Here is a 12,306-nt window from a genome sequence, read left to right as displayed (position 1 = left end):
GGTATCTGCATCAGTATAATAACACCCAGTGCTATGTAATGACACAGTAGTGACACTGGCACATGGGTATAGCCAGAGGAGGGCTGGTTATAGGATAAGTGGTATCTGCATCAGTATAATAACACCCAGCACTATATAATGACACAGTAGTGACACTGGCACATGGGTATAGCCAGAGGAGGGCTGGTTATATGATCAGTGGTATCTGCATCAGTATAATAACACCCAGCACTATATAATGACACAGTAGTGACACTGGCTCATGGGTATAGCCAGAGGAGTACTGGTTATAGGATCAGTTGTATCTGCATCAGTATAATAACACCCAGCACTATATAATGACACAGTAGTGACACTGGCACATGCGTATAGCCAGAGGAGGGCTGGTTATAGGATCAGTGGTATCTGCATCAGTATAATAACACACAGCTCTATACAAAGACACAGAAGTGACACTGGCACATGCGTATAGCCAGAGGAGGGCTGGTTATAGGATCAGTGATATCTGCATCAGTATAATAACACCCAGCACTATATAATGACACAGTAGTGACACTGGCACATGGGTATAGCTAGAGGAGGGCTGGTTATAGGGTCAGTGGTATCTGCATCAGTATAATAACACCAAGCACTATATAATGACACAGTAGTGACACTGGCACATGGGTATAGCTAGAGGAGGGCTGGTTATAGGATCAGTGGTATCTGCATCAGTATAATAACACCAAGCACTATATAATGACACAGTAGTGACACTGGCACATGGGTATTGCCAGAGGAGCGTTGGTTATAGGATCAGTGGTATCTGCATCAGTATAATAACACCCAGCACTATATAATGACACAGTAGTGACACTGGCACATGGGTATAGCTAGAGGAGGGCTGGTTATAGGGTCAGTGGTATCTGCATCAGTATAATAACACCAAGCACTATAAAATAATGTTTTTAATTTCAAATGTACCTTGGTGTCCTTCACTAAGGTCTGTACTTTGGAAAATGTCCGCCACTGCCTTTGTCTGTGCCTGTCCCTGCTCCAGGGCTGAGGTTTCCTCCTCCTTATTTTCCAGGAGAAACTCCCTCCCCCTATCAACTCGGAATACAATGCAGGGTCTGCCAGGTTTTACAGCTACAGCCTTGTTCAGACTATAAAAAAGAGAGGTTTTCAGCAGGAAGAGATCAGTTGAACCTTAGAGAGAAAGATGAAAAGCAGAGACTGGGCTTAACAGCAAAGAGAGTGAGAGAGTTGAACAGCAGATTATTTTGTGAGTTTATGGTGAATAACTACTAATGTATTTTATTGTGAAGTGATATCTGTTGTGAATATTATTAGAACAACTTTCTAAATATAAAATAAAGATGGCCATAAATAGATTGGGTCTTCTGTATAACCAACTTAAAAAAATCACCAGTTAGGACTGGTAGGAATTACAGCTGATTATTCCTGGTATATATTGTTATCTGTATGTTGTCAGCAATGTTGCATGTGTAGTTGCTAATTTATAACAGTGATCATAGTGGCAGATATTATTTTTATTAATTGTTTCATTTACAATAAATGGCTTGAAATTCTACAACGCCTAGTCTAATATTTAATAATTTACAGCATGTTGTCGATGAATTGTCCCTTTATTTCTCCTCAGATCTGGTCAACCTACTATATTCCACTTACCACACAACCTTGTTTGCACAATCTCATTTATGTTTTACATCTGTCTCTAATTTTCCACAGAAGATGTGATGGATAAAGGGAAACCTAGGTTTCAACATGGCACTGCCCATTACTAACTAAAGTACTTTGTAAAGTTTAGCTTCAATATTTATAAGAATGTGTTTCTCAGACTAATCTTTGCTTTGAATACCTCATTATATTGAGCATTTATTTAATTTGTAATGCCCCTTTATAGAGACAGACACTCCTGTTATGGTTTCAATTCATATGGGACTCAACATTCTTCATTCAGTAAAGTGTCCACTAGATGGAAATATTATCCTATAAACCCCACTTGTAGCTGATCTCATATAATGATCCCACAAATAGCTGAGTCATGCTCTCACTGCAACTGTTACTTTCCACCCCAGCCCTGAGTGCATCAGACAGGGGCTGGTTACATCAGTAGGGCTGTGACCGGACAAGTCAGCAGGTTGGTAGTCATTCTGCTGTGCTCACAGGATACAAACACTAGGATAGGTACACAAGGCCTTTATCTAAGACCTAGGATCACACAGAGAGGATATTACACAACGGCTCAGATTTCCCAATGTGTCTGTAGACAGCACAGTACCAGTGATGCTGAAAATCATTTATTTATCCTAACAGCTCCACAGTGCTTCTTCTGCAGAGGTTAGTACATTTAAAAAACTCCAGACACACACTCATGCTAGCACACAGAGAAACACACACATGCTAGCACACACAGAAACACATGCAAGCACACACACACACAGACATGCAAGAACACACACATGCAAGCAAACACAGAAACATGAACACACACACAAACACATGCAAGCACACACACACATGCAAGCACATACAGAAACATGCACATGTAAGCACACACACATGCAAACACACACAGAAACTAACACATGCAAGCACACACAGAAACACGCACACACAGAAACACATGCAAGCACACACACATGCAAGCAAACACAGAAACATGAACACAAACACATGCAAGCACACACACATGCAAGCACATACAGAAACATGCACATGTAAGCACACACACATGCAAACACACACAGAAACTAACACATGCAAGCACACACACACACACAGACATGCAAGAACACACACACACACACAGACATGCAAGAACACACACAAACACATGGAAGCAAACCCTGAAACATGCACATGTAAGCACACACACATGAAAGCGCACACACAGAAACATGCACATGCAAGCACACATACACATGCACATGTAAGCACACACAGAAACATGCACATGTAAGCGCTCACACACAGAAACATGCAAGCAAGCACATACAGAAACATGCAAGCACATGCACACACACACACATGCAAGCACACACAGAAACATGCAAGCACATGCACACACACAGAAACATGTAAGCACACGCAGAAACATGCAAGCACACACACATGCAAGCATACACAGAAACATGTAAGCACACACAGAAACATGCAAGCACAGGCGCGCAGACACATGTAAGCACACACAGAAACATGCATGCGCACACATACACACACACACACACACATGCACACACACACAGAAACATGCACGTGCGCACACGCAGAAACATAGACGCGCGTGCGCACACACACGCACACACACACATGGTAGCACACACAGAAACACACACATGTAAGCACACATAGAAACACGGACACACACACATGCAAGCACACACACACATGCAAGCACATACAGAAACACTGACATGCACACACAGTAACACACACACAGACATGCAAGCACATATAGAAACACGGACACACAGAAACATGGGCACACACACATGCAGGCACACACAGAAACATGGGCACACACACATGCAAGCACATACAGAAACGCTGGCACACATGCAAGCACTGAAACACGCACACATGCAAACACTGTTTTGTAACATATATTTGTAAAGTGAGAGGGCGCTATGTGTGTGTGTTTTGTAACATATATATGTAAAGTGAGAGGGAGGTATGTGTGTGTTTTGTAACATATATTTGTAAAGTGAGAGGGGGGTATGTGTGTGTTTTGTAACATATATATGTAAAGTGAGAGGGGGGTATGTGTGTGTTTTGTAACATATATATGTAAAGTGAGAGGGGGGTGTGTGTGTGTTTTGTAACATATATATATAAAGTGAGAGGGGGGTATGTGTGTGTTTTGTAACATATATATATAAAGTGAGAGGGGGGTATGTGTGTGTTTTGTAACATATATATATAAAGTGAGAGGGGGGTGTGTGTGTGTTTTGTAACATATATATATAAAGTGAGAGGGGGGTATGTGTGTGTTTTGTAACATATATATGTAAAGTGAGAGGGTATATGTGTGTGTTTTGTAACATATATATGTAAAGTGAGAGGGGGGTATGTGTGTGCTTTGTAACATATATATGTAAAGTGAGAGGGGGGTATGTGTGTGTTTTGTAACATATATATGTAAAGTGAGAGGGAGGTGTGTGTGTGTTTTGTAACATATATATGTAAAGTGAGAGGGGGTATGTATGTGTGTTTGTAACATATATATGTAAAGTGAGAGGGAGGTATGTGTGTGTGTGTTTTGTAACATATCTTTATTGGAAGAGCCCAATTGTGTGTCTGTTTTGTAATCTGAATGTTAACAGAAAGATACCAGTTATGAAACACTATTGTTTATGGAGAAGCCAGCTGCGTGTCCAATTAGGTTTTTTGGCCGTGTGTTTGAATGGATGGTTGTACGTTACACAACTGATAAAAAGATTTGCTAATGTTACCAGTAGAATAGGAAATACTATTATGCAAGATTAACAAGCATGAAGATAGAATCAGGTTACTGTCTGAAGTATTCACCAGTTTAAAAAAAAAAAAAAAACTTTAAAGGGACTGTTTAGCCAAAAAAATCCTTCCCTTTAATTTGTTACTAATGATCAATCGTTCCTGCTGGAGTGTATTAAATTGTTTACAAGTAGCTCATTTACACTTATTTCGCCATTTGAAATAGCTGATTTAGGCCTAGATTTGGAGTTTGGCGGTAGATGGGCTGTTAACGCTCCGCGGGCTTTTTTCTGGCCGCACCATAAATTTAACTCTGGTATCGAGAGTTCAAACAAATGCTGCGTTAGGCTCCAAAAAAGGAGCGTAGAGCATTTTTACCGCAAATGCAACTCTCGATACCAGAGTTGCTTACGGACGCGGCCAGCCTCAAAAACGTGCTCGTGCACGATATCCCCATAGGAAACAATGGGGCTGTTTGAGCTGAAAAAAAACCTAACACCTGCAAAAAAGCAGCGTTCAGCTCCTAACGCAGCCCCATTGTTTCCTATGGGGAAACACTTCCTACGTCTGCACCTAACACTCTAACATGTACCCCGAGTCTAAACACCCCTAACCTTACACTTATTAACCCCTAATCTGCCGCTCCCGCTATCGCTGACCCCTGCATATATTTTTTTAACCCCTAATCTGCCGCTCCGTAAACCGCCGCAACCTACGTTATCCCTATGTACCCCTAATCTGCTGCCCTAACATCGCCGACCCCTATATTATATTTATTAACCCCTAATCTGCCCCCCACAACGTCGCCGACACCTGCCTACACTTATTAACCCCTAATCTGCCGAGCGGACCGCACCGCTACTATAATAAAGTTATTAACCCCTAACCCGCCTCACTAACCCTATCATAAATAGTATTAACCCCTAATCTGCCCTCCCTAACATCGCCGACACCTAACTTCAATTATTAACCCCTAATCTGACGACCGGAGCTCATCGCTACTATAATAAATGGATTAACCCCTAAAGCTAAGTCTAACCCTAACACTAACACCCCCCTAACTTAAATATAATTTACATCTAACGAAATTAATTAACTCTTATTAAATAACTTATTCCTATTTAAAGCTAAATACTTACCTGTAAAATAAATCCTAATATAGCTACAATATAAATTATAATTATATTATAGCTATTTTAGGATTAATATTTATTTTACAGGCAACTTTGTAATTATTTTAACCAGGTACAATAGCTATTAAATAGTTAAGAACTATTTAATAGTTACCTAGTTAAAATAATAACAAATTTTCCTGTAAAATAAATCCTAACCTAAGATATAATTAAACCTAACACTACCCTATCAATAAATTAATTAAATAAACTACATACAATTACCTACAATTAACCTAACACTACACTATCAATAAATTAATTAAACACAATTCCTACAAATAAATACAATTAAATAAACTAGCTAAAGTACAAAAAATAAAAAAGAACTAAGTTACAGAAAATAAAAAAATATTTACAAACATCAGAAAATTATTACAACAATTTTAAACTAATTACACCTACTCTAAGCCCCCTAATAAAATAACAAAGCCCCCCAAAATAAAAAATTCCCTACCCTATTCTAAATTAAAAAAGTTAAAAGCTCTTTTACCTTACCAGCCCTGAACAGGGCCCTTTGCGGGGCATGCCCCAAGAATTTCAGCTCTTTTGCCTGTAAAAAAAACACATACAATACCCCCCCCCCCCCAACATTACAACCCACCACCCACATACCCCTAATCTAACCCAAACTCCCCTTAAATAAACCTAACACTAAGCCCCTGAAGATCTTCCTACCTTGTCTTCACCATCCAGGTATCACCGATCCGTCCTGGCTCCAACATCTTCATCCAACCCAAGCGGGGGTTGGCGATCCATCATCCGGTGGCTGAAGAGGTCCAGAAGAGGCTCCAAAGTCTTCCTCCTATCCGGCAAGAAGAGGACATCCGGACCGGCAAACATCTTCTCCAAGCGGCATCTTCGATCTTCTTGCATCCGGTGTGGAGCGGGTCCATCTTGAAGCAGGCGACGCGGATCCATCCTCTTCTTCCATTGTCTCCCGACGAATGACGGTTCCTTTAAGGGATGTCATCCAAGATGGCGTCCCTTGAATTCCGATTGGCTGATAGGATTCTATCAGCCAATCGGAATTAAGGTAGGAATATTCTGATTGGCTGATGGAACAGCCAATAGAATGCGAGCTCAATCTGATTGGCTGATTGGATCAGCCAATCGGATTGAACTTGATTCTGATTGGCTGATTCCATCAGCCAATCAGAATATTCCTACCTTAATTCCGATTGGCTGATAGAATCCTATCAGCCAATCGGAATTCAATCTTGGATGACGTCCCTTAAAGGAACCGTCATTCCTCGGGAGACAACGGAAGAAGAGGATGGATCCGCGTCGCCTGCTTCAAGATGGACCCGCTCCGCACCGGATGCAAGAAGATCGAAGATGCCGCTTGGAGAAGATGTTTGCCGGTCCGGATGTCCTCTTCTTGCCGGATAGGAGGAAGACTTTGGAGCCTCTTCTGGACCTCTTCAGCCACCGGATGATGGATCGCCATCAAAAGAGCTGAAATTCTTGGGGCATGCCCCGCAAAGGGCCCTGTTCAGGGCTGGTAAGGTAAAAGAGCTTTTAACTTTTTTAATTTAGAATAGGGTAGGGAATTTTTTATTTTGGGGGTCTTTGTTATTTTATTAGGGGGCTTAGAGTAGGTGTAATTAGTTTAAAATTGTTGTAATAATTTTCTGATGTTTGTAAATATTTTTTTATTTTTTGTAACTTAGTTCTTTTTTATTTTTTGTACTTTAGCTAGTTTATTTAATTGTATTTATTTGTAGGAATTGTGTTTAATTAATTTATTGATAGTGTAGTGTTAGGTTAATTGTAGGTAATTGTAGGTAGTTTATTTAATTAATTTATTGATAGGGTAGTGTTAGGTTTAATTATATCTTAGGTTAGGATTTATTTTACAGGTAAATTTGTTATTATTTTAACTAGGTAACTATTAAATAGTTCTTAACTATTTAATAGCTATTGTACCTGGTTAAAATAATTACAAAGTTGCCTGTAAAATAAATATTAATCCTAAAATAGCTATAATATAATTATAATTTATATTGTAGCTATATTAGGATTTATTTTACAGGTAAGTATTTAGCTTTAAATAGGAATAAGTTATTTAATAAGAGTTAATTAATTTCGTTAGATGTAAATTATATTTAAGTTAGGGGGATGTTAGTGTTAGGGTTAGACTTAGCTTTAGGGGTTAATCCATTTATTATAGTAGCGATGAGCTCCGGTCGTCAGATTAGGGGTTAATAATTGAAGGTAGGTGTCGGCGATGTTAGGGAGGGCAGATTAGGGGTTAATACTATTTATGATAGGGTTAGTGAGGCGGATTAGGGGTTAATAACTTTATTATAGTAGCGGTGCGGTCCGCTCGGCAGATTAGGGGTTAATAAGTGTAGGCAGGTGTCGGCGACGTTGAGGGGGGCAGATTAGGGGTTAATAAATATAATATAGGGGTCGGCGGTGTTAGGGGCAGCAGATTAGGGGTACATAAGGATAACGTAGGTGGCGGCGCTTTGCGGGTTCGGAAGATTAGGGGTTAATTATTGTAAGTAGCTGGCGGCGACGTTGTGGGGGGCAGGTTAGGGGTTAATAAATGTAATACAGGGGTCGGCGGGGTTAGGGGCAGCAGATTAGGGGTACATAAGTATAACGTAGGTGGCGGTCGGCAGATTAGGGGTTAAAAAATTTAAATCGAGTGGCGGCGATGTGGGGGGACCTCGGTTTAGGGGTACATAGGTAGTTTATGGGTGTTAGTGTACTTTAGGGTACAGTAGTTAAGAGCTTTATGAACCGGCGTTAGCCCAGAAAGCTCTTAACTCCTGCTATTTTCCGGCGGCTGGAGTTTTGTCGTTAGAGCTCTAACGCTCACTTCAGAAACGACTCTAAATACCAGCGTTAGAAAGATCCCATTGAAAAGATAGGATACGCAATTGACGTAAGGGGATCTGCGGTATGGAAAAGTCGCGGCTGAAAAGTGAGCGTTAGACCCTTTAATCACTGACTCCAAATACCAGCGGGCTGCCAAAACCAGCGTTAGGAGCCTCTAACGCTGGTTTTCACGGCTACCGCCGAACTCTAAATCTAGGCCTTAGCCTGTGGCATCCCCACCTATACGGAAGGCTATTAACAGGCTATGTAAACACAGCCAGCAGAAGAAATTACACTCCCGGTGGGGTGTAGAAGAGATAACAAATAAAATAATAATTTTCCATTGTTCTCTCTAACTATTTTGGTTTACAGACAAATATAAGATAAGGAAGCAAGTGTGTGTACATAAAGTGATAACATAATGAGATCTGATTTTACCTGCAAGCTCAACCCATTGTCATAGGCTATGGTTTAAAAGCACAAAACCAGCAATTTCATATACAAAAATAAACCTGAAAATGCAATTTCTCTTACATTGTTTCCTCTTCAGCTGGTATAATAAGTCATTAGAAATACATTTTGGGAAAAACTATTTTACAGTATACTGTCCCTTTAAGGCTTTTGATACTCTAATATAAGAAATATGGATAAACCTCAGGTTTTCTGCAAACTGCTTTCCAAAGAAAGTACAAAGGCCGAAACCATTGCCAGGGTTTGCCATGTTCCTTGTTCAGAAGAGAAAGGCCTGGTATTTCAGGCCTGGACTGACCTTATTAGGAGGGATCAGACTGATACACTTCTGGAAAGGTCTCCTCTGTGAAAAGCACAATTGGGCTTAAAGAGGCTGCTCCTGGGTAGTAATTCGCTACTAAGCTGTTTTTGGTTCCTGAGAGGCCATTTTATATATTTATATATATATATATAATTTTCTTTTTTTTTTCGTTTTTAATAAAGGAGCACTGATTCCTATCCCTTAAGGAAGAATGTTACCTTTGTGCTTCACAAAACAAACATTTTGAAATGTCTTAGATGACATATTTACCTGTATCTATAGCGTGGGGTTATTGGGATGTTTGTAAGTTGCTGGTGGGGGGTACAATGACAAGTCCACAGATATTACAAAAGGCCATAGGTAAAGTGTGATCATATAACAGCACAAGATTAGAGTAAAGGAAACTTATTTGTCGCATCTAATGAGGGCATTCCTTTTTTGTATTTATTTGTATTTTTTGGTTTGTAGGGTGTGTCACTGTCCACCAATAGAGCTATGTAGTTGTCCTTGGCGGCCAGTAAGTTTCTTCTATACCAATCACAAGTTGGGCACTTACTGTTAGCTTCAAAATAAGTTTAAAAAAACTGCAATGTAACTTTTTTAATGCAAAAATTATTGTGAAGATGATTTATTTGGTCTCATTCATATACAGTATATAATTTTTATTTTTATTTTTTTAATTAAATTCCCCTTTAAGGGATATGGTTGTTGAGTGTAGGATATGCAGATACGTTGCCTGTAACTGACTATCATTTTAACGCTTTAGAAAATCTATTAAAAACTGAGCAGTTTATTTTTTCACATAGAATATCCCTCTTTTTCAGATTTTAGATTTAAACTGATATTTTATCCATATATATTAGGCATTGGTCCATCTCTGACTTTGTCCCTTTCTTTGTATCTTAGTTTGGTAAAGTTTGCCCATAACATCCTGAGCATCTCTTCTGTCAACATTCGTGATACAACAGAATGGGTTCCAATCTGTCTGTGGATGAATCGGTGAGGGTGGTTATCATCGGTGGTGGTTTTTCTGGTATAGCAGCGGCCAACAAGCTAAAATCCAGTGGCGTCCCATTTGTTCTGGTAGATATGAAAGATGCTTTTCATCATAATGTCGCTGCCCTGCGTGCATCAGTGGAGAGTGGTACGTATTGCTTTATGCAGTGTTTAAACTGGTTACATCTCCTGAAACCCTTCCTAGTGTAGCGCACTTACAGTATCCCCAGCAAGTTAGTTAGATGTATTTAGCGCTCACAATTCTAAGTAAGTACATTTCACTTCACTCACTGCTCATTAATACATCCATACAGAGTGACCTGTGAGAAGTTAAACATTTATATACAAACAAAATAATGAAAGTGGAGAATTATTTATAGGAATATGTCACAAACTCATCAGCAGAGTACATGAATGTGTTCTCACATGCAGTAATTCCCTTTTAAATGAGACAACTTATCACAGAAGAACTGTACAGTTATTAACCATTTATAATAAAGAGCTGAATTATCTATACACTGTAGCTAAGAAGTCTTAAAGGGACATAATACTCACATGCTAAAATCACTTGAAAGTGATGCACATAAAAAGGTGACAAGAAAATATCACCTGAATATCTCTATGTAAAAAAGAAAGATATTTTACCTGATGTCTTCAGCTCACAATAGTAAATGCTCAGTGAACAGTTATCCTTCATATACTGTCCGGCTGCAGGTTAGAATAAAAAAAACAGCCAATCAGCAGTGCTGAGTTCATGCTTTGCTTTACTGTGATTTCATGACATTTCACTGAAATCTTGTGAGATTTCTTAATAAAATTTCTTAAACTGAGTAAGGAAATAACATGACTGTGCTGTACATGTCAGATGCAAGCTTCCTTACAAGTCCTGGGACTAGTATCCTGATTGGCTGCTTAAAATCTCGTAACAATGGGATGTGGAAATTTTGAGGTAAAATATCTTCCTTTTTTATATACAGATGTTCAGGTGATATTTTCTAGTTAAGCTTTTTACAGAAATGATGCCTTGCTTTCAAGTTCCTTAACATTTGGGTATTGTGTCCCTTTAACAAATTTCAATAAATGCATTTTACTTGAAATGAAGATGCAATTTCTGTTTTTTTTTTTTAATATATATATCTGCAGGGGGCGGAATTGCACCAGCAGTTCACAAGAACTGCTGGTGCAATGATAAATGCCGACAGGGTATACTACATCATATCATGTCCGCTTGCACTATGATAAATCTACCCCATAATGTGTTTTTTGCTAAATAAAAATAAGAATGTGACAGTAAAATGCTCTAATGTGCAAAAAGGGTGGTGAATAGTGATGTCACGAACATAAAAATTTGGGTTCGCGAACGGCGAACGCGAACTAACGCAACTTTTCGTGAACGGGCGAACCGGGCGAACCGACATAGACTTCAATAGGCAGGCGAACTTTAAAACCCACAGGGACTCTTTCTGGTCACAATAGTGATGGAAAAGTTGTTTCAAGGGGACTAACACCTGGACTGTGGCATGCCGGAGGGGGATCCATGGCAAAACTCCCATGGAAAACTACATAGTTGATGCAGAGTCTGATTTTAAGCCATAAAGGGCATAAATCACCTGACATTCCTAAATTGTTTGGAATAACGTGCTTTAAAACATCAGGTCAGTTAGTGTAAGGGTTACACCCGCTTCACAGTGACAGACCAAACTCCCCGTTTAAAGGGACAGTCTACACCAGAATTTTTATTGTTTTAAAAGATAGATAATCCCTTTATTACCCATTTCCCAGTTTTGCATAACTAACACAGTTATATTAATATACTTTTAACCTCTGTGATTATCTTGTATCTAAGCCTCTGCAAACTGCCCCTTTTTTCAGTTCTTTTGACAGACTTGCAGTCTAGCCAATCAGTGCCTGCTCCCAGATAACTTCTCGTGCACGAGCACAGTGTTATCTATATGAAATACGTGAACTAACACCCTCTAGTGGTGAAAAACTGTTAAAATGCAATCTGAAAGAGGTGGGCTTCAAGGTCTAAGAAATTAGCATATGAACCTCCTAGGTTAAGCTTTCAACTAAGAATAC

The 12,306-nt window shown here is 39.4% G+C and overlaps 1 protein-coding gene and 1 long non-coding RNA gene across 3 annotated transcripts in view; one reads left to right on the top strand and one right to left on the bottom strand.

Annotated features, from left to right (window-relative positions):
* Nucleotides 1-1,212, bottom strand: part of LOC128639824 (uncharacterized) — a 141,584-nt gene extending 140,372 nt beyond the window's left edge. For both annotated transcript variants that reach the window (XR_008399264.1, XR_008399263.1), the window contains exon 1: nt 964-1,212. This is a non-coding gene — a long non-coding RNA (uncharacterized LOC128639824). The remainder of the gene's footprint in view (nt 1-963) is intronic.
* A 941-nt stretch (nt 1,213-2,153) lies between these two features.
* Nucleotides 2,154-12,306, top strand: part of AIFM2 (apoptosis inducing factor mitochondria associated 2) — a 48,802-nt gene continuing 38,649 nt past the window's right edge. Inside the window, 2 exon segments of the mRNA XM_053692021.1 lie at nt 2,154-2,343; nt 10,138-10,375. Of these exon segments, the coding sequence (XP_053547996.1) occupies nt 10,201-10,375 (175 nt within the window). The 5' untranslated portion in view covers nt 2,154-2,343; nt 10,138-10,200.

This window comes from Bombina bombina, chromosome 9 (assembly GCF_027579735.1).
Source record: "Bombina bombina isolate aBomBom1 chromosome 9, aBomBom1.pri, whole genome shotgun sequence".
In the NCBI taxonomy this organism is placed as follows: Eukaryota; Metazoa; Chordata; class Amphibia; order Anura; family Bombinatoridae; genus Bombina; species Bombina bombina.
Note: the sequence above shows the minus strand (reverse complement) of the source record. Positions and strands in the feature narration are given on the sequence as shown.